An 18454-nucleotide genomic window follows, 5' to 3' on the forward strand; every position below is an offset into this window, starting at 1 on the left:
GAACAGCAGACCCACTCCACACCCCCAGATCCCCGGCCAGAGCAAGGTCAGGGAGGCCGCCCACCACCGGGGCTAGGCTCCTTTCAGAGAGACATTGTCTCACCTTGTCGTTCCGCTCACACAGGAACTTGAGCCTCTGGGCTCGTTTGTGCATGAAGACCCCGTCTAGGTGGCCTGTCTCCACAGAGCGGATCTCTATGGCCTTCTCACCCCAGCCCATTATCTGGTTGGAGCAGATGTAGGCTGGAGGGAGAGGATGGAGGAAGGGCTGTAAGGCTTCCGTCCTTGTCACCTCGGACAAGCAGCTGGGGTGGCTCTTCACTCACCCACAGAGGTGGGCATCTCTCCCCACTGCAGCACCACGTCCTTGATGATCCGCCCATAAGTGTTGACGTAGACACCCTCATCTTCATAGCACAGCAGCATCTCCAGGCCATCAGTGTTGGGGAGGAAGATGATGGCGTGGGGTGTGATCTGGCTCTGGATCTAGGGAGAAGAAGGTGGACTGGGTGGGGTCCTCATGCCTGAAGTCCAGAATGGGTTGGTCTCCCTCGCCCCACAGCCCTGCTAAGCTCACATGTACAGGGATGTAGATATCATAGCTGTTCCCAGAGTCAACATCCACAGCATGGAAGCCAGCACTGGAGCCATAGATGACCTTGAGCCGCTGTCCCTCCTCCACTGTCAGGTCCACCAGCAGAGGGCGGTGCGGGAGGTCAGCAAAGGACTGTGGAGGGGAGAAGGTTCAGGGAAGACAGGCGGGGGAACAGAACCTTGGAACATACTGGTGGCTGAGGCTGGGATTACCTTGAAGGCCATGAATTTGTGGTAGGGTTTGGGGGCCCAGGCATACACCTCCACGGAATTCTTCAGGGCAATGACCAGGAACTTAATTCGCTCATATTTCACTGGAGGACAGGAAAGGGGGAGAGACACAGTGACTTGCACTGTCAGCCTTGAGGATCTCTTAGGAGTTAGCCCAGACCTTGTTGCTCCCTTTCTACTGTGCTGTGGCATCCTCACCAACACGATAGTGGCCACAGCCCTCCATGTCCCCAACGGTGGTCCACCCCTGCTTCTTTTCCACCTCTGGGTCATTGTGTAGAATCTTGTTCCGAAGCCAGGACAGGTAATATACCCGCAGTTTGTTCCTTTTCCCTGTGAGATGGACAGACAAGCATACATGGACACATACACATTCATTCTTCTCAAAGGTCCTGTTGCTGCTTCCCGCAATACTGTCTGACCACCACTGTTCTCCTCCCAGGATGAAGATAAGCAAAAGTTCCCTTGTCCCCAAACTCCATACACACACCTGAGATGGTGATGAGCAAGTTGAGCCCTTCCAGGACATCCATTTGCTGGAAGCGCCGTCGCCCAATAAGTCCATACACTTTGCCCTGCCCACTTCGGTCCAGCAACATCAGCCCGTTCTCCGTGCCCACTAGGAGGTTGACTCCTGCAACAGGAATCCTTGGACAGGTCAGAGGCAGATCTAGGCTCTCCCTTGACCAGGAGCATGGAAGCTCTGCCCAGATCACTTTCACCTGTTTTTCAGCCCTGGCTTACCCCAGAGAGCTGCACAGAGGATCTCTGAATTGAATCGCTTCTTGTACTTGCGAATCTCGGGAGTTTCACTATGAGTTCGGGTGTTGGTGGGATTGACGTTGACCACGGAGCCCTTCCTCACATCGAACTGCAGTTGATCAAGGCGGCTACCTTCTCCACCCACCAGGGCTGCCGAAGAAGAGGGGGGGGGTAGGCTGCAGCCCCTCCCTGATTGCTTTTATTCCTATGCCTCTCCATCTGATCTTGGCATGTCAGACTCCTCAGAAGGGAGGCTCTAGAGCACAGGTGTGCTGAGATGAGAGCGCCTGAGCGTGAGGCCCAGGCCTGGCTCAGTGCCTGTCTCCACCACTCAGCAGTTCCACCTCCGCCTGGCTCAGCCACTGAGCCACACCCCCAGACCCTGGCAGCCCTCCCTTGTAATCTTTGCTGGGGCCTGGGGCAGGGGCCAAGCCTCAAATAAGAGGCCTATGCTTGGACTTCTTAAAAAAATGTTTGAGCCAGGCAGTGGTGGCGCACACCTGTAATCCCAGCACTTGGGAGGCAGAGGCAGGCGGATTTCTGAGTTCAAGGCCAGCCTGGTCTACAGAGTGAGTTCCAGGACAGCCAGGGCTACACAGAGAAACCCTGTCTCAAAAAACAAAAGAACAAACAAACAAAAAAAGTTTGAATTTTATTTTTGTTTTCTTGTCTCTGTATGCTGGTACCCATGGAGACCAGAAGAGGGCATCAGATCCCCTGGACCTGGAGTTATAGGAGGTTGTGTGCTGTCTTATGTGAATGCTGGGAATCAAACTTAGGCTCTCTGGAAGAGCAAACACTTTTATGCACTGAGCCATCTATCCAGCCCCAGGCCTATGCTTTGGAAAGCCCCATCCTCAAAGAGCTCCTGTCCAGGCGAGCTCTGGACTCTGGTCTCAAGGCAGATAGCTCCTGTCCTCACCTGTGATAGGGATGGTATCCCCACTGCCTCCAGGCTGGTAGATCCCTAGATCCACAAACATGGTGAATGAGCTCTTTCCTGGGGCCTTTACCAGCCCACGAGACTGGTACTGTGGGGGGAGAGGAACAGTCAAGATACACGAGTGGCTCTGGCCTGTGACCCTCGTTCTTCTATGGGACAGATCTCAGGTTCCTGTTAAGGTCACAGTACCTTGCCTCACCTATCCCAGTGATCCTAGCACCCCACTCTTCTGTGACCCTCAGGGTTCTTCCTTTCGTCACTGACCCGCCCACTCCAGCATACTTACATCACTGCCTCCATCCTTGGTTGGAGGGCTTTGACCTTTGCTGTTCTCAGTAGGGGAGTGGCTGGGCTGCACCACATCCGGCAGGTTTGTGTAGCCATTGCTATCGGCAAGCAGCAGGCTTCGTTCCTCTTCAGGAGTCTAACGAATAGAGAAGAAGGTCAGGGTAGGGCTGCAGAGGGCATGCTGCAGGAAAAGGCAAGAAGGGGAAGGAGAGGCACTCACACGCTGGACCACCATGGTGCCTCCCCCATATGAGGGCTGGGTCCCGGAGATCTCCTCAACATCATGAACTACCATGGTGCTGACGCTGTCTGTATCGCCATCACTGCTGTGGGAAAGATGAAGGTGGGGCCTTCCAGGTCCTGCCTGCCACACAATGCCACAGGAGGCAGGTGACAGCCAGAGACTTGGCTTTTAGCCTCCTCAAAAGCCCTCACTGACTCAGGTCCTTTCTGGGTGGCCCTTAGCCAGGCTGATAGAGACAGAGGGGCATCTGACAAGGTCCCACAGTGACAGAGGTGGAAGAGGGGGAGCTACCAACTCCTCTGTTCCCTCCAACTTGCTCCCTCCTCCTCTGAATTTCTCCTCTGCTTGACCTGATGAGGGAGGCCCTGCCCTAGGACACCCCATACCGGCCCCCGGGAGTGTCTCTGCTCCCCTCTGATGGCTCCCCATCGCCTTCCTCCTCCTCATCTTCACTGCTTTCCACCTCCTCACTGGAAGAGGAATAGTCCATGGCCTTCTTGGGAGGCTTAGGGGCCTCATCCAGAGTCCGCTCTTTGAGCAGCACAAAATCCTGCGGGGCAGAAGAGAGGAGGGAGGCAGTGGGGCGTGCCTGCAGTGGGGGTGCAGGCGGGGCAGAGGCCGCTTCCCAGCAGCCCCGCACTCACCTCACCAATCGCTCGCTTATAGCTCTGGGAGGGTCACAGAGGAAGGAAGGCAGGCGGCCAGGAGGAAGCAGGAGAGACGGTGAGAAAGGTTAGTGACGTGAGCTGTGCTGTGGAAGGTCTGAAGCGCCCCAGCCCTCTCAGTGAAGGAAGGTTCCCCATCCTGCCCTAGATCACTTACTGCGGGCCGGCCTGGCCTTGAGCGGTGGTCTTCAGGCTTGGCTTTGTTCCCAGGGGAGAGCACTGGGGAGCTATCCAGTTTTGTGGAGGCTGAGCATGGCGGAGTGGGAGAAATAAAGTCACAGATATCTCCAGAATGGCCCAGGCCCACGCTCTGGGTTGACCATGGGCCCCAAATCTAGCCACATCCCTCCTGTTCCTGCGGAGCTCTGGGCCTCAGTCACTAGAGGGAATGAGTTCTGTTTTTGGTGGTTTTTGGTTTTTTGGTTTTTTTTTTTGTTTTGTTTTTTTGTTTTTTGAGATAGGATTTCTCTGTGTAGCCCTGGCTGTCCTGGAACTCACTCTGTAGCCCTGGCTGTCCTCAAACTCAGAGATCCTCCTGCCTCTGTCTCCCAGAGTGCTGGGATTACAGGCGTGCGCCACCACCGCCCAGCATGAGCTCTGTTTTTGGTGTTGGTCAAGACAAAGCCAAGACCCAGAGAAGGCTCAGGCCTGGGCTGACTTACCTCCCACTCGGTTTCGGTTCCGCTCCAAGGAGCCGGCCTGAGGGAGGTGGCCGTGGGAGGCCGGGAGGACACTGTCTGAGCGCTCCCAGCCAGGGTCACTCCTCCTGAGGTCAGGGTTACTGTGAAGTGACAGAGTCCACATTAGAGATGTGCTGCTATCCCAGTGTCAAGCTGCACTGCAGGAGGAGCCATCACCAGGACAGCGGGTGGCAGTGAGAGCTGAGAGTAAGTGAGGGGCAACTCCATTACCTAGAGGCGTTGGGCGGGCCAGGGGGCTGAGCTGGGGGCCCAGGAGGCTTGGGGGTGCCCCGCTCTGCCCGCCTCTGCAGATAGATTTGCCAGGCGGAGTTACTGCGAGGTCTGTGGAGGGAGCACAGGGTGCCGGGGCGGGTCGCAGTGGCACAGGGAGGGGATGAGGTGCCTGGGCTGGGGCTTGCCCCACCCCTGTGCAGATAACCTGGCAAGGTCCCTATCTCTCTTACTCCCTAGGCTGCCACATGACCCCACCCAGTGCTGTGTACCTGGCACGGACAGCCTGAGCTGGCCGGGACCCTCCGGCCCCACTGGTGTTAAGGGCAGTGGCAATAGATGAGGTCCTCTGAGGAACCTGGAGAGAGAGCAGGTGACAAGCTCTGTTGGTCTTGTGCAGACATGGCACGCGCTCGGTTCCACTGTCAGTCTGAGGAATGCAGTCCTCAGCATTCACGGAGAAACAAACAGGGTTAGACAAGTTACTGAGTATGCCCAGGCTGTAAAGCTAAAAAATGGCCATGCTGGGATAAGGGTGGCCCTTAGATTCCTGGCCATGTCACATTCCTACAGTCACTTCTGTCTTTTCACCCTGACAGGCATTGTCTCTGTGGCTGCTTTGCCTTCTTCCTCCCACTCTAAACTCATTTTTTAAATAGTTTTATTTATTTATTATATTATATATAATATGTATATATTATATTATATTATATATTACACTATATAGTACACTGTAGCTGTAGTACATATAGTACACTGTAGCTGTCATCACACACACCAGAAGAGGGCGTCAGATATCATTATGGATGGTTGAGAACCACCATGTGGTTGCTGGGATTTGAACTCAGGACCTTCAGAAGAGCAGTCAGTGCTCTTAAGCCCTGAGCCATCTCTCCAGGGCCCAACTCTAAACTTATATTCTTGTTTTTTTAGGGTTATACTTACCTTGGGTGGAGCCTCATTATCAGGCCGGACCCAGGATGGAGGGTTTGGGCTAGGCCCAGGCCCTTCTGAGGTGGGGTCTGAATTCTGGCGGATGACAGCTCCTCGGGCACTGGGTGTGGCAGTGGGTGTGGGGACAGCAGCAGGGTCAGGGTCTTGGGAGGCTGGGAAGGCAGCCAGGTTTCGAGTGGGCTGGTCCTGCAGGGACTGGGATCGGGGTACAGGGGCTGCATATGGCTTCAGTGGGACCCGGTGTGCCACCAGGCTCTGTGGGGAAGACCAGAAAGGGTGATTGCCTGCTGTGTGGCACATCCTGCAAATTGGGGCCTCCTATCAAATGACTGTGGGGATTCTAAAGCTGGAGGGGTAAACCGCAGGGGTGTGCCCTGTGTGCAGAGAAGACAGCAAGCAAGAACCTGGACTCACAGCTGTAAGCACAACCTCCCATGTCTGTGCTCGGACAGCAATGGGGACAGACTCACCTTGTGCGGTCCTTCCTGAGGCTCCACGGGCCTCTGCATAGGAGGAGTTTGGGAAAGAGGTCCTGGGGGGCTAGGAGAGGCCTGGGAGATGGGGGGCTCTGGCCCCACACTGCTTGGCTTTGCCTTGGCCAGGGGAGAGTTCTGTTGCTTGTTCATCCGCGCTCTCTCCTCCACCTGGGATTTGAGCGGGGGGTTGGCAGGCCAACATTTAGATCCTCCCTTCTTCCACACACTCCAGCCCTACAGCCTCCGCTCCTTCCCCTCCTCGGTGCTCATTACGGTGGAGCAACCACTTCTGACGACTTTCCAGCATCGGGCAGTGAGACTGGTAGGATGGGGTCTTAGTAGACAAAGAAGGCAGCATACCTCTCGGGCCCATGCTGGCTTGTCAGCAGGATTAATGCCCCGACCATAATGATACAGGGGCTTCCTGTCTCCAGGCAGGATCTGTTGCTGCTGCTGCTTCTGGAGCTGCTGCTGCTGTTGCTGCTGCTGCAGGGACTTGAGGTAGGCATGCTCCTGCTGCAGCTGTCTCTGGAGCCGCTCTGACTGCCGCTGCTCCTCCAGCTGCTTCCGCTTGTATTCCTGGGCCCAACGGTAGGGAGAGAGGGCTCAGCAGAGTGTGGCTGTGTAAGTTAGAGCAGGCATGCCTTTCCTTTCCTCTACTGCCTAGACAGGAGCCGCTTCCCTGATCTTGGGAAGCCCCTTTCCCTGATGTGTTCCCATCCCAGTGTAGGAAAGGAGCTCAGGGTGGCATTTTCCCGAGGACTCTCAGGGACCCCGTTACCAGCAGCAGGGCCTGTTCCTGGAGCAGCTGTTGCTGAAGGATCTCGAGCTGTCGCTGCTCCTCCTCTAGCCTGTGACGGATATATTCCTGGGGGGTGGGGGTGGGGGTGGGCGGGGCAGGGAGGAGGCGGCAGGAGGGTGGCAGCAGCCGAAGGAGGGGATCAGCAGGGTGAGGGTGAGGGGCAGGGGTAGATGGGCCCCAGGGGGCAATGTGGCACAGGTGGGAGGCAGAGGCACAGGGGTTGAGGAGTCAGGAGGGAACACGGAGGAAGTGCCCCAGGGAAGGGAGGTGGGGAAGGGGCAGAGATGGGAAATGAAGGCACAGAGACAGGAGGGCAGGGAGCAGGGTGGGGTTGAAGGGTAGGAGAAAACAGAGAAAGAGTGAAGCTAGAAAAGATAGGAGGAATCTAGGGGGAGGGGAGCGAAAGGGACAGGGAACCAGGAGCAGGACAGGGCACTGGGAGCAGGAAGGCAGGCAGCAGGAGCAGGAGCAGGAGCAGGGCAGGGCAGGACAGGGCAGGGCAGGGCACGGCAGGGCAGGGGTGGAGGCGGGTGTGTATGTGTGCCGGTGGCGCCAATACCTGTTCCCGCTCAGCTTGCCGCCTCTCTTCCTCTCGCCGCAGGGCTTGCATGTCTTCCAACCGCCGCTGCTGCTCCTTCTCCTGCAGCTTACGCTGTTCTCGCTCTCGCCGCTGTTGCTGTAGACCAAGGGGTAGTATGTCTTAGGGATCCAACCAGACAGGACAGATGCCATACAGCACAGCCCTGGAAGGACTGCCCTCCACGGGGAGCAAGGCAGGTGTGTTAGAGACAGTGGAGAAAAAGGCGGCAGTGCTTCCAAGCACATGTCCCTAGCCCTGTATCAGAGCTGGGCGTCTGGGCCCCAAAAGCTCAGTTTGAGAAGTTTGAGGTAGCCATGCACATGGGGCTAGACAGAAACTGCTGTCCCCAGAGTAGGCTGAACAACATGACATTTCTCTCTTCCCACTGCACTTCTTAGTTTTATGTCAACTTGACATAAGCCAGAGTGATTTAGGAGAGGGAATCTTAAGAAAATGTCTCCATGAGATTAGTAGTGCATTTTCTTGATTGATGATTGACACGGGAGTGGCCAGCCCTGTAGGCTGGTGGTCCTGGGTGCTAGAAGGCAAACAGGCCAAGCAGGCCACGAGGAGCAAGCCTGTGAGCCACGCCCCTCCAAGCTGCATTTGGTCATGGTGCACTATCACAGCAGTTGAAAGCCTAAGATGGCCATCAACTTGGGATCCTTGCATCCCAACCTTTGTGCCTTGAGCACAAAGATGGATGTCAGTGTCAACCTTTGGCCAACAGGGGGCACCAAGTGCCCATGCACAGAAAATCAACCTTCTTAGGAAACCATCTTCACAAATCAGTAGCTAGCTTAGGATATACAAGGACATTCTTTCTGGCCAGTGTCTGCTCTGATTCCAAACAACAGCAACAACAAAATGGCCAAGACTGAGCTTCGACCCTCACTTACGGAAGAACCCTTCCTGTGGTGAGGCTGCGGGCCAGGCCTCTGTAAAATTCTACCCACTTTTTTTTTGTTTTTGGATTTGTTTTTTTTTTTTTTTTCGAGACAAGGTTTCTCTGTATAGCCCTGGCCGTCCTGGAACTCACTCTGTAGACCAGGCTGGCCTCAAACTCAGAAATCCGCCTGCCTCTGCCTCCCAGAGTGCTGGGATTACAGGCATGCACCACCACCGCCTGGCCTACCCATTTCTATTAGATAGAAATAGCAGAAAGCTTTCAAAAGCCAAGCTTTCTTGCAAATTTCTTCAGTAAGAACAGAACTCACTCTAAGGAGCGGAAGATAGTGTAGATGCTGAGCTGCTGCCTCCTAGACAGTGTTTTTATTGTTTAGCTATAAATTTTGAAAAAACAAAAGTCCAGGTTTGTCATTCTCCATCATGCACCAACAGTAAGTATAGTCGAACACACACACAAAATTCTTTTTTTTGTTTGTTTGTTTGATGTGTTACCAGAGACCAAACCCAAGATCCTCATGTGTGGCAGGTTCCATCACTGCCTGCATTCCTAGCCCACAACCTTATCAGATTTGGGTACAAACGTGCTATGTAGCTGAGGCTGACCTAGAACTTTTCGTCGTCTTGCCTCCTCTTTTGGAGTGCTGGGATTACAAGTATATACGACTGCAACCAGTTTTATGTGGCGCACTGAATCCAGGGGTTCAGGCATGTTAGCAAGCCCTCAATCAACTCAACTACACTCCCAGCTTTTTGGTTGTTTTGCGGTTTTATGTTTTGGTCTTGAGACTAGGCTTGTCTGGAATTTTCCATCTTCCTGCTTCTACCTCCCAAATGCTAAGAGTACTGAAGAAAGCTACCACACCTAGGTGTATTATTTTAATGAGTAATATAATAAATGGAAAACTATACTTAAACACAAGATTCTCCTTGAGTAAAATGAATTCCCTCTACCAACCTTTATTTAGTCCAAAATACGAAAGCTATACTTTATAAGAAAATAAATCAAAATCAAAATAATCAGGAGTACAGCAGGGTCCTTCTAGCCTGTCTGTCTGGAGCAGATCGGTTGCACCAACAGGTGTGGACGCGGACTTGCAGCCAGCCAAGGCGGTGGCCTTGGGAGCTGGAGAAGCAGAGTGGAAGCATAAGCAGAGACAGCTTTAATGCAACAACTGCTGCTTTCAGAATGGCTCCCAACTGACAGGATGCTGATGGCACAGCATCCACACTGGGCCAGGTAGGGAGCCAGGATACAGAGACAGAGTCTCTAATAGCAGTGGGGTCTGATAAGAGCTAGGCAAGGCCTACCTCACTCTGCTCTTCCTCCTGCCCTGGTCGACAGCCAGTGTCTTGTCAACACACAGGACGGGGACTCACCTCCTCCACTCGCCGCCGCTCCTCCTTCTGCTCCTCGATGCGACGCTGCCGCTGGTGCAGCAGGTGTTTGATGTGTGCCTCTGGGTCCCGCTGCTGCTGCTGCTGCAGCTGCTGCTGCTGCTTTAAGGCCTCAGAGTTGCTCTTATTCTCCTGCTGGAGTCTGAGGAATTCTCGGCGCAGCGTGGACTCCCCAGGCACGTTCATGATGGAGCTGGATGAGGGGAACAAACGCACAGAGGTCAACATGCTGGTGCTCCACGCCTGGGTGGCCTGCCGGACGGGCGCTTCCAACCGCACCGGCCATCCTGCCAATGGCCAATCCCACGCGGGGCCAGATATCCGTCTTCTCTTCTGTCCCTCTTTCCTGTTTTGAGACAGGGCCTGAGTTATGTAGCCCAGACTGGTCTGGAACTTGCTTGCCTGCTTCAGGGCCCCAAGTGCAAGGATTAGGCAAGCATCTTCACCTTGGCGTCTGCCCAGGGTCTGGTGCTGTTTTAAAGATTCCAGACCGCACCTTTGTCAGTCTTAAGACACACAATTCGTCTGCTTCACTCTTTGTCCTACAGGGTTTTTTTTTTTTTAATTACATTATTTATTGTGTATGTGCATGCATGCTTATGAGTGGTGCATGTGTCCATGTCTAAGTGCACCACAGCATGCCAGTGGAGGTCAGAAGACAACTTGGAAGACTTCTTTCCTTTCAACATGTAAGTCCTGGGAACTAAACCCAGCCCCCCACGCTCGGGCAGGTGCCTTTGAGCCAACTCACCACTTCTATCACTATGTGCCATTACCTGAGGGCCCCGAAGCCAAGGGTCACTGTTGTTCCTCCAGACAATCGAGAGCCCAACCTCCCAGCTCTACTTGCCAAACCCACCTTGGCTCGCCTTCCTCTCCATGGCTGTCGTCTTCCTCCTCACTGCCACTGTACTCATACTCTGTCTCCTCTGCAAAGGAGACCACGGATACTTTTCCACTCACGGCCCCAGCCTCCACCCTGGGTAGGGAGACCTCAGCTGGGGATATCTATGTGTACAGCCCAAACCTGGAGTTGCAAGTCTGGGGTAAGGGTTCCTTGGGCAGGGAGACTGGGTAAGGGAGGGTGCAAGGGCAAGCCCAAAGACCTCATGGCTAGTGAGGGGGCATGGCACAGGCATCACCCACACCCTGCTCCCCACCCATCCACTGACCTTTCTCACCCCGCTTCTTCCGGGAGCGGTCAATGTGGTCCTTGAGTTGGATGCGGACCTGCCGCTCCGTGGGCTGGTCCCGGATGAAGGGAAATTTGAGTAACTGTTCAGTTGGTGGGCGGCTCAGGTAAGTCTTGATGAGACACGTGTCAATGAAGTCAGTGAACTTCTTAGACCTAGAAATAGTGGTGGCTCACACTGGGAGGGCCCCTTTGGAAGGGGAATTCACAGGAAGAAGATGCTGGGACACTCAACTCTAAACTGTCTTTTCTCTTCTGGCTTCTCCAAATCCCAATCCCAGTTGCTACCTGCAGTTCCCACACCTCTTCCATGGTGTACACCAAAGCCTGGACATAGGAAGTTTTAAGGTGAGGGCAGCCCTGCCTAGCAACCTTCCTTGCCAGACTGAAAACACTCCAAGACGTACCATTTCTTTGACTTGAGCCTGGGGGGAGGGTTCCGAGGGATGAGGAAGAGAGCCCGCATAGGGTGCATGTCACACAGAGCTGGGGCACAGAAGAGACACCATCAATCCTCTGTGCCTTAACATGACCTCTGAAGCCCACCTCCTCTCTACACCCCCTCCCTTCTATCCTACCCCAAGGCAAACCCGCACTTACGGGGGGCTCCCTCTGCCATTTCAATGGCTGTGATTCCTAGAGACCAAATGTCACTCTAAAAGAAGGGAAAGAAAGGACAGGTACAAATGTTCCTAACAATACTGCACAGTGACTCCCTTCCCCCAGGACCCACCTCCTGACAGTATTACATGGTGACTTCCTTCACCTCGCATCCCATATAAGCCTACCATATATATTCTTACCCCTTCCCTAAATCCCCTTCCTACAAATTATTCCACCTTCCAATATAAGCATTTCCTACTGTAAAATGTTAGGTTTTAGTTTACTTTATTGGTAACAGTATTGCTAGGAAGTCCTGGAGGGCTTCAAGCTGTGGTCCTCCAGGTTTTAGCTTCCCAGGCCTGGCTACATCCATGAAGTCCCTCTCTTTACTGATCACACGTCACTTCCCTCTCCTGGTTCATGGCCCCAGACTTTAATTTATCCGTCTTCTCCACCTCCTTCCTAACCTCAGAAGCCCCAGTGCTCCTGCTGCCCACGTCATACCCTGTAGTCATAGGTGGCGTCCGGGTTCTCATCACAGGCAATGACTTCTGGAGCCATCCAGTATGGGGTCCCAATGAAAGTGTTCCGCCTGCCCACAGTGCGGTCCAGCTGAGCACTCACCCCAAAATCCACTGTAAGCACGGGGAAGGGTGAGCACGGGGAGGGGTGGGTACGGGGAGGGGTGGGCAGGAAAAGGCCCCACATTCTGCTTCACTTCACTACATGCCATCATGCCCCTGTCCTGAAACATGAGGTCCAGACCTCACACCAATAAGATACCACACAGCCTCTCCCACCCTTCAAGGTCTTGAAGAACCTGACCCAATCTTCCTGGATCTTGGGGCTCAAAGGATAACATCCCAGGGAGGAGAGAACTCAATGCCCTATCTCCCACAGAAGGATGTTGAGCAGTTGCCCTCTGTGGGTTAGCAGACAAAAAGCTGTCAAGATTTCCAGCAGGAGACAAGATTTTCAGGGTGGGTGATGGGGACAGGGAATAGGCCTCCTCAGCACATGTGCAGTTGGACCTAAGCCAGACATCTAAGGAAAGGGAACTTTGTCTGTCTTGACAGTGACAGGGCCTCAGAAGGCCCCATAGTACCTAGCTTGACTTCAGCATTTTCTGTCAGCAGCACATTTTGTCCCTTGATATCTCGGTGGATCACCTTGTGGGCATGGAGATGGGCAAGACCCTGGGACAGAAGAGTGGGAAAAATCAGCTGCAGTGCTGGAGTGGGCGGGAAAGAGCAGAAAGGTACAGAGCCTGAGGGAGGTCAGCTCTCAGTCCATTCAGAGCGAGGCTGAGGTGCAGACCACACCCACCCACAGCCCAAGTACAGGCAGTGTGTGTGTGTGTGTGTAGTGTGTGTGTGTAGAACGCATCAGAGTAGTGTCATGGGGGAAGGGATGGCAAGGGGCTTCTGAGCTCACCCTGAGAATCTCCCTGCAGATGTAAGCAATGCAATCCTCCTTCAGTGCATTCCCTTTTGTATTCTTTACCAGGTCAGTCACTGAACCAGCACCGCAGAACTCCATCACCAGCTATGGTCCCGAGTCCAAGGAAACAATGAGGAAGAAAAATATCTGTCAGGCAAGGCCTCTGCCCCCAACCAGACTCCTGTTGGGGACCAGACTGGTGTGAGTCAGACAGCAGGGGCTAGATGATGCCACAGGTCACAGAGAAGGCGCAGACTTGGAGAAGAACTGGTAGTATTTTCCCTAGAATCCCAAATGGCTTAGAACTTCTGCTTTAGAGCAGAGGCTGGCAAGTACAGGTGCCGAAGAATGTTGTTTTGTTTGTGGGTTTTTTGCTTTTTAAAAAGTTTTTGGTTTTGTTTTGAGATAGGTTCTCACCATATAGCTCTAACTGGAACTCATTATATAGACAAGGCTGGCCCTTAACTCAAGAGACACATCTGCTGCCGGGCGGTGGTGGTGCACACCTTTAATCCCAGCACTCAGGAGGCAGAAGCAGGCAGATTTCTAAGTTCGAGGCCAGCCTGGTCTACAGAGTGAGTTCCAGGACAGCCAGGGCTACACAGAGAAACCCTGTCTCGAAAAAAACAAAAAAATCCAAAGAGAGAGAGGGGGGTACATCTGTCTCTTCCTCTGCCTCCCAAGTGCTGGGATTGAAGGTGTACGCCAGCACCATCCAGCTCCTGTAAATTACTTTTGCGTATGCATGGGGTGCTAGGGAGTGCATTCAAGGCACTAACTAGGCGAGCACCTGACAGTGAGCTACACTCAGATCAACAAGCAGGCTTCCCATCACTGGGTACAAACATCTACTGCCAAGATCAGCCATTTGTGTGTTCTTAGTATCCAAGCTCATGTCCCCAGTCTTGAAAGGCAACTGAGCTATCTCCTCAGTCTGTGTCCACTATGTTTAATGATTAGGGGGAAAAAAACCAAAAGAATACTATTTCATGACAAATGAGAATAATTGGAAATTTTAATAACCTAAATATAAATTTGAGATTCAGGCACAGTCATTTTCAGGTCTGTTTGAGTGAGAGTCTTTCCACAGAGTAGCCTTAAACACATGCTCCCCCCGCCCCCAGCCTCCTGAGTGGCAGGACTAGGTGTGAGCCTCGCTGCTTGGCTAGCCATGGTTAGCTGTTCATGTGTTTCTATTGCTTTCAGGGTGTGAGCAAGAGTGAGTAGTGATCAGCAAATGTGACCATGTGACTGAAGCGCTTACTATTTGGACCTTCCCAGAAAAAGCTCAACATCTTTGCCTCAGATAAGGAGGGGGGTGCTCAGGGTCCCACGCAGTACGCTGCTGAGGGAGTCCGGGAGTGCCTTCCGACTGTTTCACTAAAGTTGACATCTACTGTAGGAAAGGGCTGGTTGGGACTGGTTATATTTGCGATGTAATTAAAGTAACTGCCGTGTGTCCACCACTGGACACCAGAATGCAGTGGGTGGAGTAGAGGCCCAGGTCCCCACAGCTAACAAGAGCGTGCTTGGCCACCATTGCTTACCTCCCAGTCCTCAGTGTGGCTCCTACTATACACAATTTGGTGTGTGATATGTGTCCCCCAAAATCATTGGGGCCACTGAGGCTGCAAACATCTCTCATGCTCATCTTTGCAGGGTATTCAGAAGATGCTTACTGACCATCTTAAGTCTAGTGTGCTTCCAGGGGGTGAGGCCAGGCATGTTGTCCCGATAGCCACAATGGTGCCCCTAACAGCTCTTCCCTCAAGTATGGGCCCAGCACCACAATGGGTGAAGCTGGAAACTCAGTAGCACTGATGTCTAAGCTAGGGAGGGAAGGACTTGTGGGTATTGAGGTTCAGGAGGTATCTGGGTAGGCTTTGGTTCAAACCATCACCCAAAAGGGCTGTGTACTGCCAGGAAGGGTCTGAGTCCTGTTGTTTCCCACAGATACCTTCATTCTATGGCTTTCCCAATATTGTATTCAAAGGCACAAGAACTTACAGACTAAGCCTCCTCCACCCTCATCCCCGTCTTCTGGCCATGGTCAAGATTCTTACTGCTTACTGATTAAGAAGTGCTTGCCAACTAGCGAGGGAATGGAGGAGTCAAACACTAGGATCACGAGACACACTGAGGACAAGACACTGGGTATACAAGACTAAATGAAGAGTTCTATGAGTCATGGGGTTCCTTTAGATCCAGTGAAGGCAGGGCTTTCAGAACAGATACAACAGACACTGGCCTTGCCCCACAGGTGGAGGGGCGGGAAGGGCACTTCTTACCCAGAGCTGGTCATCATTCCCAGGAGGGCTCTTCTTGATAAAGGCCCCATAGTAGGTGGCAATATTGCGATGGTGAGAGTACTTCTTTAACATGTTGATTTCCTGTTTGATCTCTTCCTCCTCATCCTAGGCAAACAGGGAGGTGAGGCCTGTGCTCCCACAGACCCTTTCTGGACGCCAGCCCATCCTTCCCAGCTCCACTTCCTACCTCTGTGACATCCATGACCTTAATGGCAGCCAGCTGCCCAGTCTTGACGTGCCGCCCCTGCAAGACAGTCCAGTATGGAGGGTGTGGAGGGCTCCGGGTACAGGGTCACTTCGTAAACTAAAGAAGAGGGACTGATCCTGGGAAAAGCCAGGTCTCTCGGTGTTTTCTATCTTAGAATGAATGCACCCTCCATGTGGCTAGATGCCTCTCTTTACAAAGCAGAAGGCGGAGGAGAGGCTCCTGAGCCATCACAGCGAGGGCAAAATTGCCCAGACATTGCTAGGCAATAAAGATAAAGTTCCACAAAGATGAAGGCTCCCCGCTATACAAGACCTGAGGTGCAGAACAGATGCACTGTTCCGTTCCATTCTCCCTGGTGGGAATTTTCACCAGACTGAAAGTTTAGAGTAAAGGAACTTCTACTTTGATGAAGGCTAGAAGGGAGCTAACCCTTTCCTTTCTCTATGTAAGGTAAAATGTCTGGTGTTTTCCTGGCCCAGCTATTCCAGACAGGAAGCCTTTCCCTGGACCAATCTTATGCCCAAGGAGTTTTATGTTATCAGGGAAATTATAGCCACACTGCTGAGTTTAGGCAAACAACGGGGCCAACTGATGTGAGTCACATCTTAATGGTGTGTCTGTGCTGTGCCATGCCTGCAGCTTCTCCGCCACCCACCCACCCTCCTGAGATCCTTTGTTAAAAACCAATAGGGGGCTAGAGAGATGGCCCAGCAGCTAAGAGCACTGACTGCTCTTCCAGGGGTCCTGAGTTCAATTCCTAGCACCCACATGGTGGCTCACAACCATCTGTAATGGGGTCTGATTCTCAATTCTGGTATGTGTGAAGACAGAACAATATGTATGTATGTATGTATGTATGTATGTATGTATGTATGTATAATATTTTTTAAAAATCAATAGCTTGAACAAGAAAGTCCCAGGCTTCCTGAGAAGACCTGTGTTCACAAAAATGAAATGGGCATTGCTACCCTTGAGTTTTGTCTTCAGTAGCCACCACAAGCCCAAGCACAGAGCACAGCTATCTGATGGGCAGGGCTCAGCAGGAGCTGTGCACTGTCTGTTCCCCACAGCTCATGCTTACAAAGGGAAAGGGGCAGGTGAGAGGCTAGTAGTCCCAGTGACCAGGGGACCCAGGCAGGCAGGGGCATTGGTGGAAATGTCAGAAGCTATCTTGAAATGACAAAGCAGACTATATTTCCCTGGGGGTAGCAACCACCCAATCCCCCTCACCAATGTGGCCAATTTATGTAGGGGAGGAGGCTGGCTACTTGGGAGGGCTGAGCTGGCCAAGCTGAAAAAACTAACTGGGGGCAGAGGAAATGTCACTTCTGTGGGGAGAAGCAGCAACTCAGAAGCAGGAGGCTTGGGTTCTGCTGGCCCCTGATGTAAGCAGCTGCAGGAGGACGACAAAGCTGCTTCCTCTCTCAGGCCACCAGTGAGGTCCTGTCAACCCCAAGTCTCCTTGTAAGCTTGGGAGGTGCCAACCCACAATTCTGGCATGGTCTCTGAATTTCCAGGTGAGCCCTGACACCCATGTCCCCACGTGTTCTTCCTGCTTCCTATCCACAACCACCATCTGCAGACTGGTTCCTGTCACACCCAAAAGCACTTCTACACTCAGAGATGTCTTCCTCCTCCTTCCTGTTGCTGCTCTGTGGTCTGTGCTTTCCTCCTTCTCTGAGGGGACCTCTGTCATCTCCTGAAGCTTTCCTCAGATTGCTAGACCTGGGACTCACCTTCCTCCACTCCTCTAAAGAGGCGCACAGGTTGGAAGGTTCTATTTGTGTCAGTGTCTCACCTTGTACACCTGCCCATAGGTTCCATTGCCAACCACTTCCACCAGCTCAAAGATTCCTGCAGGGTCCTGGAGGGAGAAGAGAGATCAAGATGTTATCACGTCAGCAAGGGCTGTGACGCTGGAGGGAAGAAGGTGCCAGCCAGGATACAAGTGACAGAGAAGACTGTCACATAGAGGACTGTGGAGAACCCTAATGGTTAGATAGTTCAGAGTTTATTCTAGAGTTAGGAGGGAACATGGAAGCCACAGCCCGGGGCTGTTCAGAGATCTGCTCTTGATACCTCACTTGCCGACCTACAGCTATGTGTCTGTGTTTCCAAGTGCAGTGGGGGTGCCCAAGAACACACCCTGGCCCGCGCTAAACTCTCAGGGAAGTAGTGCCCACCACGCACTAAGACCCAGGCTGGCAGTGTGTTCCAATAAGTTTAGTGTTATTATGAGAGGAGGAGCTGGAGAGACGGCTCAGCAGCTATGAGCACCGACTGCTCTTTCAAAGGCCTGGTTTCAGTTCCCTGCACCAGCATGGCAGCTCACAACCATCTGTAAATCTCCTTCCAGCTACCCTTCAACGCCCTCACCTTCACACAGACATACATGCAGGCAAAACAACACACATGAAATAAAAATTTAGAAGTGGGGTTAGGGACAGAGATGAGCCAGAGCACGGGAGGCTCCCGCCCTAGTAGTCCCTTTAAGTAAGGGCCTCTGGTGAGACACGAAGTGTTTGGGACACGTGAAGGATCCTCCACGGAAGGAGAGAGAAGGCCCCTCACTGCCAGACTGAACTCTGCCCTTCCTCCTTTTCCGAACCATGCAGTGCCAGGAGAAAGCCACAGAGTGAACAAAGCTTCTAAGGATCCCCTCCTCCTGCTGGTTTACAGCTGGCAGCAGCCTGGTCTCACAGGCACATCTGCCACCCTAGCCTGAGGCCAGGCAGAACTGCTCCCCACCCCCTAACTGGGAGGTGTGGCTGTAAGCTGAAGAAACTGGCCCCTGGTAGCATTCTGCAGAAAGAGCAGGTCTGGCCCAATCCCTGCAGAGACCAAGGACACCAATGTGGTGTCAACTCTCCAGGCAGCAGGTAAAGTCTCAGAGCTGAGCATCCTAACAGTACATAACCCAACAGTCCCCTCTCCCTGATTTTAAGAGC

The 18454-nt window shown here is 53.0% G+C and overlaps 1 protein-coding gene and 1 long non-coding RNA gene across 10 annotated transcripts in view; one reads left to right on the plus strand and one right to left on the minus strand.

The window, feature by feature from the left end:
- Mink1 (misshapen like kinase 1) overlaps positions 1-18454 on the minus strand; it is a 52521-nt gene that overhangs the window by 1082 nt on the left and 32985 nt on the right. The window contains exons 2-32 of one of the 9 annotated variants that reach the window (XM_052197606.1): positions 17305-17370; positions 15486-15542; positions 15278-15403; positions 12984-13094; positions 12655-12745; positions 12054-12184; positions 11547-11601; positions 11354-11432; positions 10936-11102; positions 10614-10683; positions 9737-9947; positions 7430-7546; positions 6429-6647; positions 6063-6236; positions 5584-5847; positions 4911-4996; positions 4639-4749; positions 4390-4508; positions 3885-3973; positions 3707-3730; positions 3449-3612; positions 3039-3144; positions 2817-2954; positions 2510-2618; positions 1570-1737; positions 1316-1459; positions 1024-1158; positions 808-908; positions 578-727; positions 327-486; positions 104-243 (exon numbers count right to left, since the gene is read on the minus strand). In XM_052197606.1, coding sequence (XP_052053566.1) covers positions 104-243; positions 327-486; positions 578-727; positions 808-908; positions 1024-1158; positions 1316-1459; positions 1570-1737; positions 2510-2618; positions 2817-2954; positions 3039-3144; positions 3449-3612; positions 3707-3730; positions 3885-3973; positions 4390-4508; positions 4639-4749; positions 4911-4996; positions 5584-5847; positions 6063-6236; positions 6429-6647; positions 7430-7546; positions 9737-9947; positions 10614-10683; positions 10936-11102; positions 11354-11432; positions 11547-11601; positions 12054-12184; positions 12655-12745; positions 12984-13094; positions 15278-15403; positions 15486-15542; positions 17305-17370 — 3882 coding nt within the window. Of the gene's footprint in view, positions 1-103; positions 244-326; positions 506-577; positions 728-807; positions 909-1023; positions 1159-1315; positions 1460-1569; positions 1738-2509; positions 2619-2816; positions 2955-3038; positions 3145-3448; positions 3613-3706; positions 3731-3884; positions 3974-4389; positions 4509-4638; positions 4750-4910; positions 4997-5583; positions 5848-6062; positions 6237-6428; positions 6648-6849; positions 6937-7429; positions 7547-9736; positions 9948-10613; positions 10684-10926; positions 11103-11353; positions 11433-11546; positions 11602-12053; positions 12185-12654; positions 12746-12983; positions 13095-15277; positions 15404-15485; positions 15543-17304; positions 17371-18454 lie in introns of those variants that run through there. The other 8 variants (XM_052197605.1, XM_052197604.1, XM_052197613.1 and 5 more) reach the window with 8 other exon arrangements.
- On the plus strand, positions 13060-15635 carry LOC127695452 (uncharacterized). The gene is made up of 2 exons (XR_007979981.1): positions 13060-15143; positions 15408-15635. It is a non-coding gene; the product is annotated as an uncharacterized LOC127695452 (long non-coding RNA).

This window comes from Apodemus sylvaticus, chromosome 10 (assembly GCF_947179515.1).
Source record: "Apodemus sylvaticus chromosome 10, mApoSyl1.1, whole genome shotgun sequence".
NCBI lineage: Eukaryota > Metazoa > Chordata > Mammalia > Rodentia > Muridae > Apodemus > Apodemus sylvaticus.